Consider the following 19,490-nt stretch of genomic DNA (forward strand, 5'->3'; position numbering starts at 1 on the left):
ATAGATACGGGAATAATTATTTTAAATAAGTTTAGATGCTGCTAATAATAGTGCTAATGCTTGCTTTCTTCCCCCTAATGTTCTGTGTGGGCTGACTGAAAATCACTTAGCGGCATCTAATTTTCTTGGCCCATTTCTATGACTTTTTCCCCACCATGAAACAAGGGGTATTGTGTGTACTAAGATGTTATTCTTGCATGTACAAGAATAAGCAAACTGATTCTGCAATGCAGACATGGTGGTCCAAGTTCCTAAATATAGGCAGCTATTCTGAATACCTCTGCGTTTGGATGTAGGATTTAAGACACATTGAATGCAGCTGAGTTTCAGACAGTTTCGCTGTGTCTTATAAAATGTGTACTTTTCAATAGAAATTTGTCATAGTGGTCCCAAAAGGACCCATAGGATCACAAAATCAGTTCGCAATTGACTGGTTTGGATTGACTGTATGATATCAGATTTTCAAATTCAGGGGGTGCTGCAACTACACCGAAAAGTAAGGTTTAGTTTCATGTGTTGGATGGGGTGTTACTGGGAGCGTCGTAAAATCTTGAGGACTCATAGCGAAGACTCTTTTATTTTAAGAGATTTTTGGAGTACTCAAATCTTGAAATGCTGTGTTTCCACTTCCTTGCCTTTCTTTTCTACTTTTTAAAAACAATCTTTATATTTTTTTTTCTTTGTTAACATCCTTTGGTTGTAGTTTTTCAGGAGTAGAAGAAAGAAAAGGGCAAACTATAAATGTGGTTTTATTTAGTTTAAATTAGCTTTTAAAAATTGGCTTTTCCCACCTTTATTTGTAGTTCTTAAAATGCATTCAATATTTTTATTTGGCTACTGTATGCTAATGGCAAAATAATGTTTTATTAAAAAAAAGACATTTAGAGAATATCTTTTTCAACATGTAAGAATATATTTTTGATCTTCAATAGATATTTACTAGAGGAAGAGGTTTTGTAGGAGACATTAGCTCTCACCCTTGCAATTTCTGATGGTAAAAAACTCTTTTTAGTGTGTGAGATAATCTCTTTCTTAGGGTGTTTTTGTCTCCTTATTAACAAGGAAGCACATTTTTTTCTGAATTGAAACGATTGTAAACAACAAATTCATGACTGCTCTGATTTTCAAGTCAGAGGCTCCAGCTATAGAGCAGTCAAAATCATTTGTGGTTTTGTTTTTGTTTTAAATGAGCTTCTCTCTAGAAGTTCTTTTTCTAAAGACAACCAGTGTTAAAAGGATTTTTTCGAGGAATTTCTGACAGCTTCTTAGGTAATTCACGCTCAGAGAAAGTGAGTGGGAAATCAAAATCTCTTTGAAACCAACTTGGAAGTGCTGCCATATGTCTTTTTCTTGAGATTATACAAGATTTGTTCTTTTTTTTTAAGAAAAAAAAAAGAAAGGAAAGGAAAGAAATCCAACCTCCAACTTTCAACTGCCACATCCTTCAACCAGACAGTTCTGGGATCTGTTAAATGAAATCTCCATACACCACACTTCCCAACTTGTGAATTGATAGATGATACAGCTTCCTGTGGTGGTATTTAAGTTTACCATGGGAACAGCTAAATCAGTGACAGCAGCAATAAGAAGGCACTGAATACATTTTTTCAACTTACAGCCAGCTGACTTTCACATTCTTATTCAGCAACCTGATAAGGCTAAGTTAAAATGAATTATGTAGTGTAAGAATATGACCAGAGGTGCTTGGCAAAGCAAAGAGGACAGAAAGGTTTTGAAATAATGGTCTGTGACCTGAATTTTTTGAGGACAGTTGTCTTAAAGTGTCTGTTATCTCTTGACTTGTTAATAAACAAAACAATAAATGGAATGAAGTTTCAGAGGTTAGTTTTTTACAATTGCTAGAACATTTTGTATCCTTACAGTTTGAGCATAGGCAATCAAGATTTTTTTATCTCTACTGTAAGTAAACTGAGCCAAATTCTGCTGGATTTTATATATGTGTCTCTGTTCTCTGGCATAACTGTAGGGCTGTAACCAAAGATAGAACTTGTCCTCATGTGACTATACATTTAGAGCATTAAGTTGTACAAATAGTCGTCCTTTGTGCTGCAGGCAGTCTCCTTGTCATTCTCTTGGCTTTCCACAGATTTTGCTTGGACCCCGTCCCCCTTGTGCTGTGCACAGGTTTCCAGTTGAGTTTTGTGCTGCCAGTGTCAGGAGAACTTACCTGACATCTTAGAATATCCAAAGGCAGTGCCGCTGGTGTGCAGACAGGGTCAATGCTGAATGCAAAACAGGTAGAGCACTGGAATAATAAGAGAAAAATTAAATCTGCTAAGTATTCCAAGAATTGTTTTGTCTGTGTTTTCATTGTCTGATTTAGTTTCTGGACTAGGGACAAAGTTGTTTGGATCTCAAAGTAGCATTTTATTTGATCTTTGTTCTGAAGAAGAAAAGAAAAAAAAATCAGTGCTTTTTTCTTAGTTCTGTTTTCTCTTTCAGATACAATAATATACAGATGCACAATCCAGAGTTTAACAAATATTTTTCTTGAAAGACTTACAGTTTAAAGTAATATTAAAAACAGGTTTTGTCACACACACATTGATTAATTCTTATGTAGAGTCTTCACATATATTTTGAAAGTCAACCTTCAGTGAGTGCTGTGGGCATTTGTTAATACTGAACTGCCTTCCATTATAAGAAGTAGCAAAAGTGATTTGTGGAAAGAGAAAAACTATTAAAAGCAGAGTTTCTGTACCTGTTCTTCTACATAAACATAGTTTAAATTAACTTTTAACTATCACATATCTTCAGAAAACAATAGAAGGTCTAACACAGCATCTGTTGTGAAGATGTGTCAATCACCCCCTCAGTAAAAACCTATATAACACATTCAGGCTCTACTGACAACATGTAAATCATCATCTGCAGTTACCTCCTGATGCTGTGCCCATAAGCCTGGTAAGGAGGAAGAACGTACAGTTTAACATGTTTCCATTTTTACCATGCATTAGATGTGTAGAATTAACATCTAGCAGGGCAGGTAAATAGTTCTTTAAATATTGGAAGATTTCCATTGAAATCCATGGCAGAGTGAATATGCTCTTTCATACAGTTGTATCCAGAAATGCTTTGATAAACTGAGGTCTGAAAGTAGTATGCTGATAAAAAATCATATTAAGAACTTCGGGATTTACATAATATATCTATTACTGTTCTCTGCGTGGAAATTTGTAGTAATATATTTTATGTCAAAATATATAACTGTGAAAGCTGCTTTAATAGCACTGCTTGTGAGTCAGAGATGTTCTTAATAAAGCTTTTGTTGTGTGCGTGGGGGGTATCAGAATAAGGAAAATTCCTCCACGTTTGCAAGAAAGACAGGTGGAAGGAGGGAATGAGTTCTTTTGTTTGTGATTTTGGTCTCTTACAAATGATTGCAAGAGCTACCCACTTATGAAATGGGCAAGATGAGGCTGTTGGTAGAGGGTGACAGGATTGTCATAATGTAGTCCTTAGTAAAAAGTAACAAACTAGAAAGAGCAATGACATATTGGAACACTGATGAAAATATGATTTGGGTTGTATATTGGACCAAAAATGGAAAAATTGTGCAGGTGTTATTATTGGTGACAGCTGCATTGGAGAACAGTCCTTTCTAAGGTGATGCATCACACTAATGTCTTTCACTTGTTTTATTCAGTTAAAGAGTCGAGTTGTGAGAAAGGAAATCTAAAGGTTGATTACTTTTAGATTCCTACACCCTCTATCCAAAAAGGAAAAAAATTATCTGTGCAGTTCAAATGAGGACCCTTTTACCTGCTTGATGCCATGCAGGCTCCTCTGCAGAGCAAAGGTATATCAAGAGTTTTTAGCTTGCAGAACTCATTTATAAAAGATGAAAGTGGCAAAATAAAAGGAGAAACACAGTCAAAACTGCTTGAGATTGTATTAGAAAGTTTGATCTTTCTGTCAAGCTGCCTGGCTGCCACCCGTGAGGTGGCTCTCAAGGTTTCCTTGGTGCAGACCCAGGGCCTCAGGTTGCCATGGTGGGGCTGTCTCAGGGCACATTTGAATGACACTTTGATTCCCAACCATTCCTGCAGACTGGCCCAAAGTCTTCCAGATTTGGTTTCCTGACTAAATGAAGAGCTGAGAGAGAAAAGTTCAGATAGCAGTGGCAACCAAGACACTATGTTGCATTCTCTAACTCAAAAAATTACCAAACATCATGTCATAAGAAGAAGAAATAATTTAACAGTGGCTAGGTACTGTTTCTATGGACAGCCCTAAGTATCAGCTTACTTAAGAAAACAAAACCTTTTATGTTATTAGTTTCTTATTTTGCTATTGAAATATTTCTTTCCCAACACTTAGTATTTTGAGTTTTTAGTAGTATTTTAAATTATTTGCCTAAGTAGACAAAGCTACTGTAGTTACAGTGAGAAAACCAGATATAAGGCACTCTGAAACTATTTGGCAAAGGGTGGCTATAAAGATGATTGTCTTGTTTGTTGTTTCTAATATTATGTCCTACTGCTTGGGTCAAATCCTGATCTGTTTATCAGAACTATTACAGTCTCATTGGTGGGTTTATCTACACAAAAGTACAGATATTTTGTGTCTTACTACTTTAATACTGTTGGGGGGGAGAAATAAATCCCAAATTTGAAAGCTTTTATTTTAATTTGTTGGAGAATAGTATTGTCATTACCTGAAAGTATGTAAATAAAATATTTGTATATCACTCGTTCTCCCTGCCCTTGGAACTCCTTCTGACCTTCACGAGCATCTTTTGAGCAAAGTATTGAGGATTCTGTGCTTTTTACTTTATACCAAAATTAGTCAGACTAATTGGAAGGATTCTTCCTGCTTTGGGTAAAGGAGCTGCTATGCAATCTTGTCTGGCTTTCTCAGTTATTACATAGGTGCTGTGTGAGGTTTTCAGAATCTCAGTCAGTTCTGCAGTTGACTCCCTCTGCCCTGTGGAGGATACAAGCAAATAGTTGATGCTTTATTGAGAAACAAATGAAGAAAAATTTTAAAAAGCAAAAATAATCACTTCTCCAAAGTAAACTTAGCGACGTTTGTGTAGTTCTCGTGTCTGCAATGGTGCTTTTTCCAATTATAAGATTTCATTGCCACTGTGAAGTACTCTGAAACCTGAGTCTGTGTAATGTGTATCACAAGCTTGAGCTTGGTGAGGGCTATAACCATTATAAACCAATGTTTTGAAAGCCCATTTCTCTGACCTGTGTAGATTATGTGCCATAGGTCTTTAACGTGGTTACATGGAATGACGAGATTTGAATATGGAAATTTTAAGTGCAAGTGAGTTTTGTTACATGCATTTCTAAGCTTGGATGGAAACCAGGTGTTACTATCAGGAGGGGATCTGGAAGTGGAATCAACAAAACAACTGTGAGATTTAGTATCTTAAGGCAGGAAGTGATTTTCATTCCCTCCTTTACCTTCAGATATCACAGTTTTTCTGCAGCTAGCATGTGACTGGGATATCCTCAGCGACATGTGTAGTTCAAAGCAGCTTCTGTCCTACTGTGGCCTGAGAATCATGCAAAACTTCTACAGTCATCTTTTCTGTGACATCTTACTGTGACTCTGGCCATCCCCAGCCCCTGTTCTTTTGCATGGCATACACAGGATAAGGGTTGCTTTGGTACAGGAACTTCAGTAGTTTCTGTGCTGGCAAAAACTTACTTTTTACAGCCTGCTTGCCAGAGTAGTGAAACAAGAGATACGAGTCTTGTGGAATTTCCCTCACTGAAGATTTTCAAGAGCCCTCAGCAAAAATGGAAGCTGAGGATGCCTGAAGTACATGAGACCCTTCCCCACTGCAGGAGGGAGTCTCAGGAGTCTTCTAGGTGCATCCCACTTAGGCTTCTGTTATTCCATGAGAGAGGAACAAAGCCAGTGTCCAAGAAATATTTAATAAACAACTTCTGAAAGACCAGAAACCCTACAAGTTTCTGTTTCATCATGCTCTATGTAGCTTTTGCTACTATTATAAAAAGACTGCTGAACTTCTCTGATCTATCACAAACACGTGCTTAAAATAGTGTCATTCAGGATCTGTCTGGTTTAATAGTTATCTCTGGGAAAAGGGCTTTGTCCTGAAATTTTTACAATGCTTGTTTTCCTTCTTAGCATCACAACACTGTTTCCTTTCCAGGGAACTGACAAAGGCCAGCAGCTCAGGTGTTGACCCTGCAGAGAGGTCACTTGACCTTGCAGATACTTCCATAGCCTGGAGCTCTGTTAAAACAAGCATGCATGTGTACACCACTCTGAAAGTTCATATTCCACAGCAGCCCTGACTGTGATGGTTTGACTCATCTTCCTTCTTTCCTTGAAGACAGCCAAAGGCCAGTCAGTATTAGCATGTGTCACTAAAATACCAACCACCACTGCTGCCATCACAAGGGGCTGGGTGTGCTCCAAGGAGCACTCTGCAATCAAATTGCAAGACATTTTTGTAGACTTGCAGCAGTAACAGCAGGGAGATCAAAACACAAGGAGAGCTTTTGGTCTAATCATAGTGGCAATAATCTTATAATAATAATCTAATGTATTTTTTTATATATGCATTTATGTATATAATATATGTCATTTCTTCATTCAAAAGATTGTAGGTAAGTAGTTGACTTAATATATTGAGATATTTCACCTTGTTAACCTGTCAGGACTTAACACTAACAGTGCTAACACCAGGCTACTAAAACTGCTCATTACTAACACTGTAACAACATAAACTAAGTATTATTGACACAAACTAAATTAGTTTTCTGCCTTTAAGTTTATCAAGTCAAGTTATGGCACAAAAACTGCTCTACATTTTATAAATTATTACTTTACATTACTAGTTAGGACAAGAAGAGATCCATTATATTTTGTGGAGTAATCTTTCCCCCTGAATAATAACTTTAGTATTCACCATATGTAGAATGCATTTCCACTTCTCTAATTTCAATTGCAGATTTATTGACATAAGGACATTGTGTTTAGAGTGAGGCTGTTTGTTCCTCCTGAAAGATAACACTGAAAGACTGAAATAACCTTAGATAGTGTTGATTTTTTTTTTGATCCTGTTGTCTGTGACATCTCTTTTTCAACTGAAAACGCTCTAAAGTCTGTCTTGTGGAAAAAGTTTTGGAAGTCGAAATTTTATTTTAAAAACCTTGAGATCTTAAATTGGCTTTTCAGAAAACCTGTCATATAGCAAAAACTTACCTGTGGTATTTCTAGCAATATAACTTCTTTTGTCAAATAAAATGTAATGTGAAAATTGTAGTTACAAGTTCTTTATTTTAGAATACCATATTTCTTAAAATCATCAATGTTAAATACCACAATAAAGAAATCGAGAGGAAGTAGGCGGAATGTGTCTCTGATTTGCTTACTTTGTGCATCTGACAGCTGTTTAACTATAGGAATTGCTATATGCACCCTTCAAAATGAGGTCAGTACCTCTGGCATCTGTGTAAGATCCCAGGAGTCTAAAAAATGGACCCAGTACTTATATCCATCCCCTACCAGTTGTGCAGTTCCTATAAAACAGAATTCTGTTCATGAAGTACTAGATTTATTAAAACATGCTGTATGATCATCTGAAGATGACTGTATGTAATTCCTGCAAATAGCTTAAGCTTGGGTGAGTTGTCACTAATTCTGTGGGCATTGTGGAGATTGAGAGCAGAAACTTGTGAGAGCTAATCTTGAACTGTTTCTTAAGGAAAGTCACAAAGTCATTTAAAAGAAAATTTTGTCTGAGCAGGTATGAGAACTAATGCTCCCTCTCCACAGCCTCTGCTGTAGCCAAGTGGATGGGCGGCAGCTGGGGCAGCAGTGGTACCTCCCCTGGTTGCTTCAGGTACCAGGCTCTGTGCTCCTGGTTTTGAACACTTGGTCCAAATTATTGCCAGACAGCAAGGTTAGGACATTTCTGAAAACTAAATAGGACTTCTCGGTGTGCTGAAATTGCAATTGGACCTTCAATATCTCTGGGACACTTTAGTACTTCTGGACATTATATCCTCCTTTATTAAGTGTATTGAATGTGAAAGAGTTTCTCTTTGAAAAGATATTGGGAGTTACCATTGTCCCTTTAACCTTGAGGCAGATTTTGAATGTGTTTGTGATAATAGTTAAGCATGTAGAGAAAGTGTGAATCATATATTCATTTGATAGCTTTATAGTGTTATTGGTGTTTTGGTTTGAGCTCTTTTTTAAGAAAAAGGAAAGTAAAAGAAGCCCTTCAAAAAAAATATGTACCTGTCACAACCCAAATCTATTTTATCTATGTGCATGTGAAGGGAAATTTTTAAATATATAGAAGCATAATCTCCTTTTTAGAGAAGAATTAAAGCATTTAAAGATAAGCATGTGTTTGAAGGCAAAAAATTTGAGCCTGAGCCCATGCTACAAAGCCACCCACCATATTTGGTCTTGATATATTTTAAAATTTATTCTTCAATGCATTCAGTAAATAGCTCATGTTACAGACATGTCTAGACACATATCTCTTCTAAAACTCACTCATTCTGTGAGCATTTTTTCATTTCTTTCATCGTCTTTGTTTTCTTTAACAATATAGTGTTATCTAAGGATCTGATTCTTCTCCTCTTAAACAAGAAATTTCCTGTCAGCTTTCCTAAAGAAAGCAGATTCGAGATATAATAAGCAAAATGTGTATGTTTATTCCTTGTTTAAGAAGTAGTCTGGAAATGTAATACTTCCAGAAAAAGGGATAGAAAAATTGCATATTCTTTCTATGACTGTGGTAAACTATCCACTTGACTTCTGTGTTCATAAGTAACAGCTTTATGAAATTATATTGTTGCATTTACCTTACTATTTTTTCTCTCAAAGGTACGACAGTAGTTTGTTGCATATATTACTACTAAGCAAGGCTTTTGTAAAAGAAATGAGATAGAAATGTAAATATATGGGGATGGGGGTTTTTTGCCTTTTTTTTTTTTCCTTTAAAGTAGATTAAAGTCTTAGAGGCAAAATCCTGTAATGATTTCTGCTTGGAGAAATCTTGAGGACAGAATATATGCTTCTACTAGCAGCCTAAAATAGAGGTTGGGAGTAATCCTTTGAAACTTAATTTTGGTGCATAATGATCTGGTTACACTCCATCCTGAATCCTGAGAAGTCCTGGACATTGTTCCTGCCCCGTCTCACTTTCCAACATGTCTTTAGGCAAATTACCTCTTCTGCCTCAATCAATATCCTTCCTCCATTTAGAAATTATAGACTTCTAAAATAAAAGCTCTGTTTCAATACATACATACTGGTTAAAGTGATTAGGTTTAAATATGATACAAGAGCTCGTCATTTTAATCTTCAGCAATAAAACATCACTCATTACAGTCATTGTTCTGTTGCATTTCTTTTTCGGTAAGGCTGAGTTGTAGTTATTAAGGATTGCTGTTAAACCAGCTGGTTTTTCGAGATGCTGCTTCTAAGTTGTGGAAGACAGCAATGTGAAGACAGCTAAGAGATGCCCAGGCTGAAAAGCCCTTCGTGCCAGAAGTGCCATGGAGGCATCAGTGTCCTGTTGCATGGGGTTACCTGGCAGCTCCACCAATTGCTGCAAGTTTTACTGTTGTACATGGCCTATACTTCAGGTTTGATGGGGCACTAGCCATTTTACTAAAGCTTTTTTTTTTCCTTCCCCAAACACTGTGACAGTTTGATACCAATCACCTCCAGATTAAGGGAAGGGCTCAGTGTGTCCCTTTTCGGAATTCAGCATCCTTGGCAATAAAAAATGTTTAAAACCCCTTCTATATCTGTAAGCTCTCTCTCGCTCTTTTTCTGTGTGTTTTTTGCATTTCTTTGCTTGTCAAAATTCTGTAAGGATAATTCTGTCTGTTGCAGTTGGTGCTCCACACTGAGCCCTTCTCATCTGTGCTGAAACCATGTTAATATGAAACAAGACCTAACACGTTTGGGCCTTTGTTATTCGGTGTATAGGTCTTTTTCTTCCTATCTTGGCTCCTCTGAGGATTGCTGAGCATTATGTGTCACTTTCCTATCTTTTAAGTTATAACTTCTAAGTTATGACTTATAATTTGTACTGAATGGATACTGCATGATGAACAGCATTAAATGTAGTTCCAAACAGTTCATTTAAGGCTCCATTTTGCAAGTATTTATGAATTTTTCTGCAATTTTTCATGCCAGATACTTCTGACTTCTCTAACGCTTTCCTTAGAGCCTGGAGTTAAGCCTGCAAGTCTTTTGAGTCTTTGAAATTGTAAGCATTATGTTTGTATGTACATTTGAATACATGAAAGCAATTATATACTACTGTTTTCCAAATAACTAAGTTACTCTTGGCTGCAATGAAAAGAAGTAGTGGCATTAATTTGTATGGTTTTGAGACAAAATTAGTTCTAAATTTTCCAGTTCTCAAGTACCATCATATAAAGCCTAAACTCAATGTATTGCATTGACAGCATTCTCCATGAACACTTGGAAATTATCATCATTTCTTACTCCATCTACTGAAAATTAAAATTAAAGAAATGCATTTTAAAAGGATAAACTGAATAATGTAGAGGACAGAAGGACTTAAAATCAAAACAGGGAACAGAATGTACATTACATAAAGAAACGGCCTTTACTGAGGAAACGATAAACCCTCTGTGACTATTTAGTAAAAATACTGAGAAGAAATTGTTTGTATTGAAAGTCGCTTATAGACTGACTATGACAAATCTGCTTAATTTTAACTCCTCTGCTAAGAATAGAAATGCCATGCACAGTGTGCAGTATCCTAGTGGTATTTTCTAGAATCTACTATGTACCACTGTAAGGCTTTTTCTCTTTAAAATATATTTAAAAGGCCAGTTTTGTTTGGGATGCTAGTATTTTCTAAAGTATGTCTTGAAAACACTAGTTGGCAGTATCACACAGGTGTTGGGGATTTTTCCCAAGTACTCCCTGCTTTCTGATAGCATTTACTGATCTTTGCTTTCCTGCTTGTAAACAATGAGAAAAGTTTGGGGAGAGCAGTGTAGCTCCCTTTCTAAGTAGATGTCTTCAGAAAGTTAAATGAGCATGTCTGGTGTGGCTGTTCAGTATAGAATAAATGGATTTTAATTTAAATATAGACTATTGTTAGTTCTGCTAGAAATAAGTGGTTCAGAACTCTGGATATGAGCCAGCACAGATGTGATCATATGCTTCTGAGTCACCTGGGACAGTTACTGCCTGGTTTTATGCCCGTGGCCCACAACAGCAGTGTGAATCATAGAATTGTTAAGGTTGGAAAAGACCTTTGAGATCAAGTTCAACTGTTAACCCAGTACTGACATGTTCAGCACTAAACCGTGTCCTTAAGTGCCATATGCACACGTTTTTTGAACATATTCAGGTGTGGTGACTCAACCATTTCCTGGGCAGCCTGTTCCAATGCCTAACCACCCTTTCAGTAAAGAATTTTTCCTAATATCCAGTCTAAAATTGTGCAAGACATGGCAGTGTTTTACTTGAGGACTCTGGAAAGGCATTGTTTATGTGTTTTTCTTGGGTAGCAGTGAACAAGCCTGCTGAACTTCGTGCTAACTGAATGTAAAACTCATGGTGAGTTAATTCCTCTTGTGACTTGCTCTGCTGTGGTGAAAGGCTGATGTCCATTCGTCCCGTGATCAGTCATGCACGGTAATGTCAGATACTTGTTTAACCTGGAGAAAAGAAGCCTGAGAGAAGACTTTACTGCTCCCTACAACTACCTGGAAGGAGGTTGTAGTGGTATGGGGGTTGATCTCTTCTCCCAAGTAACAAGTGATAGAACAAGAGGAAATGATATCAAGTTGTGACAGGGGAGGTTTAGGTTGGAAAAATTTCTTCACACAAAAGGGTAGTCAAGCATTAGAATAGGCTGCTTAGGGAAGTGGTGGAGTCACCATCCCTAGAGATATTTAAAAGACATGTAGATATGGCACTCAGGGTCATGGTTTAGTGGTGGGCTTGGCAGTGCTGGGTTAATGGTTGGCCTGTGATCTTTGAGGTCTTTTCCAATTGTAACAATTCCATGATTCTATCATTCTTTACTACTCCAAGCCTTCTAAAGGAGTACTACTGCCACCTGATGAGGGGAATCTGCACAGGCTGTAGTGAGAGGTGAGGTGGAGGCAGAGTCACTGCTCTTGAGCATCAGTTCATCTGTGCTTTTTGACTCTAGGTCAGAACACAGTGCACGGGATTTGGCCAAGTGCTAGTCTTTAGTGATGAAAGGGCAATAGCAGGCTGACTGCCTGCTATTCCCGTTGGGGGAACTGGATAATAGACCTCCAACATTATCCAAGACCAACAAAACTACATTTCCCTGAGCTGTTAAAGCATTCTTCACATACATGGAGATACTTTTTGTATGGAAGTGATATTGATAATCAAAGCCTGCCATTTAATCTGATCATTTCAGATGTATTACTTATATCTGTTTTCAAGTCAGTGCATTTCTGAAAGTCACTTTTTTGTTGTTTTGTTTAAACTGTAAGTATTAGAAGTGCAAGTGGAATGTCATTAAAGTATTAAATATAGAACTGAAAGTAATGCAGTAAAATCAGTTTTAAGACTTTGTTGGTAGAAACAAAACAAAGCAAACAAACAAAAACCCCCCAGTGTCATGATACTGTGTTTATATAGCCAAAGCAAGATCAGGATTTTTCATGCTCTGTGAGATTGCAGGTGCTTTATCTGTGAAGAATTGCAATTAAGATGAAGAAAGGAGAAAAATGGTATTGTAGACTGATTATCATATCAAGAGTGAACTGTGCACTGTCAGAACATCTTGTTCATTTCATATAAGCAGAAAACTTTTTGGGAACCCTTTCCAGAAGAGTTGGATTTTAACTTTCTCACATCCTGGCTGCGCATACTTTAGCAAATTCTACAATCTGAATGATAACCAAAAGAACAGTTCTGTGTTAATATAGAATTATTTCCCATAATAATAGCTTTTAAAAGATTTCCAGCAGCTTTGTCATGTCAATAAATTGTTCATATATGAGTCTTTGGTAGGATTTCCAGCTACTTATTGCATGTTCTTTGAGGAAGACAATCTTTCTCTTGAGGAGCTGTGATATTTATTAAACATCAGAGTTTTGCTTAATATTTAAAAATAAACATAACTGACAACATCAAAATGAGTATCATTTGTAACTATTTGGTATTTCTTATCTCTTTATCTATGGGTGACCTAGAACCATTGCTTTTTCATTGTTCTTCAGCATAAATAAAAGGGATAGCTTTGTGTATGAGTCAGTGTTTATTTACTGAGAGCTCACTTTAGTAATGCCATTCTGGCCATCCCAGATGGGAAATCTTATGGTGAAAACCCACTCTGAGTGTGAAGTTTTTGTAAGACACATGTGGAGCTTTGGCTCTTTAGTGTATAAATGAATTTGCTGATGTCATGGGGTTTAGTCCTTGCTCTGCAGTGAGAGACATTGATCTTGATTTGCTCGTCTGTGCTCTGTATTTTCCCAGGATATCCATCTTTAATTGGCTTAATTTAAGATCATTTTCTAGAAATTCCTAGATCAATACCTTTTAATTTTACAAGCCTCAAAAATAGGATTTATTTCAATGATTGTAAAAGAATTTGAAACCTTTATAGATTGAGTTGTTCTCTGACTTTGAATTTTCTATGTCCTATTATTAAGTACTGTTCTGTTGCTTGGGCAGCTCAGTCGTGCACAGAAAAGCTTGCAGCAGACCAAAGTTGGTATTTTTAGGCCATTGTAGTGATTCACGGTAGCTGAAATTCAAAGAATGACAAGTGTTAACTACAGATCAAAGAGTTATATGCACTGAAGTATTGAGTGCATAGATTCAGTTGGCAATGGATGACTGAATGTGGTCCCCTCCAAATCTGATGTGCTAGTTTGCCAAGACATGAGTGGCTCAGGGAATGTTTGTAAAATCTGTCTTTCATTAACAACTGTGTAGTATTCTTCATTGCTAATTCATCCTCAGCTTTTGCTTAATGCATACAGAATACTATGACGGGCTTAGTGATACTTTTCAGAATAAAATTTTAGGGAAAAAGACTCAATGCACTCTGAAGAATTTTTTCCAAATGTTTTCATTCTGAGATATATCAACTTCATTTTGTACTTCCTCTGCTATTAGATCTCGTGTACAATTAGAACAGGACTTGGTTGAGAGGAACAACTTCCTTCCCTGGAACATTTGACATGTATTAGTATCAAAGTGGATTATTAGAGCCTGAAGTTCAGATCTTAATCGCGAATTCTACTAAATAGTCAGTTCTGGATGGAATTTTTTGTTCTGCTTGATAGTATGTGTTTGTATTCAGCTTTCTTTCACTTGCGTCAGCACTTTCTGAGTGTACAGGGACCAGGGAAAGTTGAGATCCTTTTTTTCCATGAAGATCAAATGAGGTGAAAGTCTGAGCTGTTTGAAGAATCTTAACTGTGTAATTACTGTTAAGAGGTTGTCAGTGTGCTCAATAGTGATAAAGTGTAGATTTACTCCCAGCTTAGCGTGAATTTACAGATAAAGGTTTAGAAGAAATAGAAGTCCACCTACTAAGCAGTGGAAACCTTTGCCCTTTATTAATTGGTGCTAAAAATGAAAAAAAAAAAAAATTACTCGCTACTTAACAAAGTTATCTTGCACTGCTAGTTAGAGAGGATTACTTTTATTTTTGGAGAATATCTAATTATGCGTTGCATTTGAGCTTCCCCATACTTGTGTGTGACACAGCCGGCGCTTATTGTTTTGTCCTCTGTTTCAGCCCCCAAGGACAATGAAGAACGTGTGTTCCGGGAACGGATGCGCCCCAGAAAGCGCCAGGGTGCTGTGCGACGCAGAGTACACCAGGTTAATGGGCACAAGTTTATGGCCACCTATCTTAGACAACCAACATACTGTTCACACTGCAGAGATTTTATATGGTATGAAGCCACTTTGACTTTGCTTTCTTTGCAGCTTTGAATTGAGGAGTTAACATACCTTCATGTTTTGCTGAAGTGAAAATGACTGAGGGTAGTAGTTCTTTTCCTCTTCATTGTGACATTAAGCTGTCATCAGTTTTCCAGGTGATGATAGAAGACTGTTAAACTTCCATCACATGGAATTAGAATTTATTGTATTTGTGTTCTTTCTCTTCTGAGCCACAAAGTTCCATATTTCCCTATCTAGTGTAGACAGCCAGTCTGGTATTATGTCTGTGCCTAAGTGTAGATTTAGATCTAATATTAGATCTTTACATCTTGTCAAGATGACAGAATTCTTAATTAGATGCTTAAGTAACATCATCTTTCTCTTAGGTAATGCCAAGCTCCTGTACATCCTACTGAAGTTAATGGAATATAGGAATATTAAACTTCTAATGATCCAGGGATTTGGGTGCTCAGTGTACAGTGTCTTTATTATTACAATTTACATCAAGAACTCCCTTTTAGAAATTATTTACATTAGTTTTGAGCACGTGCAATTTTCAGATAGGGAAAAGAGGTGGAGACATTGTTTTCAGTTTTTTTTCAGAAAATCTTGATGTTTTCCAAAGTAATCTAGAGATACAGATTTATACATAACGTCTTACGTGATCTATAACTAATGTTTCTTAAAAATGGGTAATGAATCAGTCTTTCTTAATGTAAAACAGTGTGATTTGTGCACGAACTCTACATTCCTCTAAAAAGTGTCTGGAGGTTAGGCTTTTTGATAGCTAAGGTGATTTCAAGCAATAATATTGACAAATGCAATCTTCTCTCTATTTACAGACCTGCTTGATGACAATTTACCATTTTGTCCCCTTTCCATGTACCCTTGCCTTTGTCTGTTTCACTAAAGTAAATGTGTCTTCTGACTTCCTTCTCGGCCTGTCATCCTACCTGTTACCTCTTAGCAGCTGAAATGTCATTCCTACTTTGAACTCATGCAGTCTAGGCATGCAGTTAGCAGATGATTGGTTATGAGAAGCTATTCTTTAAACTTGTGCATGTCCAGTGAAGAGAGGAAAAGGATGTATTCATTTTAAGAAATATTTCCTTTTCATTTTCTAAAGCACTGTTTTATCTTTCAGGGGGGTAATAGGAAAACAGGGATACCAATGTCAAGGTAAGAGAAAATCAACAGGGGGAGAGTTTAAATATATTTATTATGTTATAATGTATAAGTACTAAGATATTTTTATCAGGCATCACATATTTACAATGCCAGGAATTTAACACAAGATGATCAGAATAAGTTTGTCTCGACAAATACACAGTGCTTACACCAAGTCACAGTAAAATTTTTCAAAACCATTGGTCTTGGGCATCATATAGGAAGTAGGGGCTCAGCTAACAACCCTGAACATCAGATTCTAGATATCTCTTAATGCATATTCATCTAAGGGAACATATCTGCAGATGTTGGCTTCTTCATTTTCCAAGTCTTGTGTTTTAAAATTGTGAGTTCTTTATTCTGCTTAAGATTCTTTGTTTAAAAATTCCAGGTATTTTCAAAGACTGTAATTAAATAGATGAGATAATTATAGAGGTCATCATTAGAGAAGGTTATAGCAAAGCCTGCAGAAGTGCTTAATTTTCAACTCACATTTTTCAACTAAATTTCTTGTACTCTTACTTTTTTATGCAATCACCTCTTGGGATGATATTTTACTATTCTTTCTCATCTAACGAGATGAGAAACAATCAAGTTAGTGATGATTTTTCAGTTACACAAGGGTTGATGGAATCTCATTGTAACTAAATAAATGCAATATTTTTTTACTGTTTTACATGATAGAATAAGAATTACTGTATTCACACACAGCGGTGGTACCTTGACTTCTGATTATTTTTTTTCTTACAACAGTGACCAAAACTGGAGACAGTGAAATACATTCCTTTACAATGAGGTCTTTTACTTTAGTTAATGACCTTGAATTCTACAGTATGATAGACCTTGTAATTGTTAATCTTATCTGTCAAATCTGCAAAAGTTATTCATTGATTAAATAATCAGATGTATATTGACAAAGCATTTTGCCTCCTGAAACCTTTTACTGTTATCAACTTATGGTAATGTGTTACAGAAAGAATGTTTGACTTTTTTTTCCTTTTCTTTTGACTTTTACAATGAGTTGTCGTTATGTCTATTTTCCTCTGGAAGCTCCTTATACAGGAATTCTGCCATTGTGTCTCACATAATGTGGAGATAGTGGACTTTATCAGATAAATAAATAGCATATGTAAAAATCGAGAAAAATCATGGATAATATTTCGGAAGGTAATTTATAGTTTTATAGATTGAGATTTTGGCAGATATGCTTCAGTTGTCTTAGAATTCTTTGGTCTCTTGAAAGTCCATTATCTTCTGCCTTTGTAAACCAACTAATTTCGTAGGACTCACCAAGTCACTGTCAGTCACTTGCACACTTTCAAGTCCCAGTGTTTCTAGTCTTCTGAGATCAGTCTTTTGCTTTCAAATTAATCTTCATGAAATCTCATTCTTCTATCTGTTTGTTTTTTTTTTCTAGTTTGCACTTGTGTAGTCCACAAGAGATGCCATGAACTTATAATAACAAAGTGTGCTGGCTTAAAAAAACAGGAAACTCACGATGAGGTAAATGTTTATAAAATAATTTTTCTAGATAAAACTCTATCTTTCGTCTCTTCAAAGTAGTGTCATCTCCTTTGTTTAATCAATAAATGTTACAGTCTTTTTTGTGCCCTTCTGGTCATCTTGTGGTGTAACATTTACTTTGGAATGCCAGATTGCTATCAGTTTCATGTACGTGGGAATTATCATACAGCAATTTATTTCTAATTAGTATATTTTCTATAACATCTGAATGCTTGAAGTCTCAGAGAGCTCTTTCCACTCCTTTTCATTTTTAACATTCTCCATTTCTGAGTTAATATAAGTTTTCTTGTTTCAATTTAAAAGAAGCAAGCTGGGATCCTTTACTTCTTAGCTGCATTTGGTGTGGCTGAGTCATTAATAGCTGACAGGACAGGCACTATGCTTGTGTATTTTGCATCAGCGTAAAAGACTGCCCAGAATTTGCTTGCAAAGGTTTACCTAGACAAAGGTTGCATCCAAGCTGTCAAAATGTAGAGCAAAAGCCATCCATGTATTGAAGAAGGCTTGTGGATGTTACATAAGATGGTAGTGATAACACAGGATACTGCGTAGCTGACAGGTTTTTCAGCATCATTACTTCCCATCCCAAGCAAGCTTTTTTTTTAATTAACGGAATTAACACAATATTTGCTTTATGTTATCATGCATTTAAATAAATGAAGACATCACCTGAAAATAAAATTAGTTGCCTTCAGAACTGTACTGTCAGGGAGGCTAATACATCTGCAACTACCTGAAAGGAGTGTCAGTCTCTTTTCTGAGGTAACAAATGACAGGACAAGAGGAAATACTCCCTCAAGTTGCACCAGGGAAGGTTTAGATTAGATAAATTAGATCAATTTCTAATGGAAAGGGTTGTGAAGCATTGGAACAGACTGCCCAGGGAAGTGGTGGAGTCACTATCCCTGGAAGCCTTCAGAAAACCTGTGGATATGGCACTGGAGGACATGGTTTAATGGTAAACATAGTGACGGTACTAGGTTGACAGTTGGACTTGTTGATCCTAAAGGTCTTTTCCAACCTTAACAATTCAATGATTCCATGGTCTGCCAACAGCACGTGTTCGGCTTTGGATCAGAGGATAAAACAAAGGAATCCTTTCATTTGAATCAGAGATCTCTCTCAGCTAAGATGGCCCTTTTAAGCTAGGTTAGGAAATCAGCGTTAATTTCTGTGGACAGTGATACACTAGAGAGCAATGTGACTGCTGTAGTGTTCAGCTCCCGTAGACTCCTCAGCTTTGAGGAGGCTGAGTTGATAGGGGGCAGGTGGGGAAGTGTAGTTACAGTTTTTTAGATAGTTTTAGCCCTCAACTGTAAACGGTGAATGCTTTATCTTATACAGAAGTTTTTCGTTTGTGTTTCAAGAGAAAACCAAATGAATGCTCACCGTCCTGTTCCGTTTTGTGCAATGTCAAGGGCCCACTGTCTTTCACCATAGGATTAGGGGACGTAGTCCTTGGCCACACAAAAGAAGTACATTTCTTAATTTTGTTTATTAAAAACCTACATTCATATGAAATCAGAGTTGTATGCAACAGAGCAGTTTTAATCCATTCTTTCAACTTTGATAGAAGTTTGAGTGAGGCACAAACTGATCTCATTCTCCCTGTGCAATTCACTGCCATTTTCCCTACTGGAAGCGTTCTTTAATATTGGGTTCACAACCAGTATTTTACATCTGAAATGTGGTCATGTGCATATGATTGTGATAAAGGACTGTGTTTGGCTAGTGCTGGTTTTGCATAGTACTCATGGGAAGATAGAAAACACTGCTTAGGTTTATATTCCCAGGCTCCAGACTGGTGGAGACTTACATACTTTGCTGATATAATGCTCTCATTGTTTAAAAGGGGTACTAGATCACTGGAGAAAAGCCAGCGGTAATAGGAA

At 36.6% G+C, this 19,490-nt stretch overlaps 1 protein-coding gene across 2 annotated transcripts in view; it reads left to right on the top strand.

Moving 5' to 3' along the window:
- Window positions 1-19,490, top strand: part of PRKCE (protein kinase C epsilon) — a 287,720-nt gene that overhangs the window by 159,512 nt on the left and 108,718 nt on the right. For both annotated transcript variants that reach the window (XM_064648402.1, XM_064648403.1), the window contains exons 3-5: window positions 14,759-14,918; window positions 16,052-16,086; window positions 17,492-17,577. In XM_064648402.1, coding sequence (XP_064504472.1) covers window positions 14,759-14,918; window positions 16,052-16,086; window positions 17,492-17,577 — 281 coding nt within the window. The remainder of the gene's footprint in view (window positions 1-14,758; window positions 14,919-16,051; window positions 16,087-17,491; window positions 17,578-19,490) is intronic.

The sequence above is a fragment of the Pseudopipra pipra genome, chromosome 3 (assembly GCF_036250125.1).
Source record: "Pseudopipra pipra isolate bDixPip1 chromosome 3, bDixPip1.hap1, whole genome shotgun sequence".
In the NCBI taxonomy this organism is placed as follows: Eukaryota; Metazoa; Chordata; class Aves; order Passeriformes; family Pipridae; genus Pseudopipra; species Pseudopipra pipra.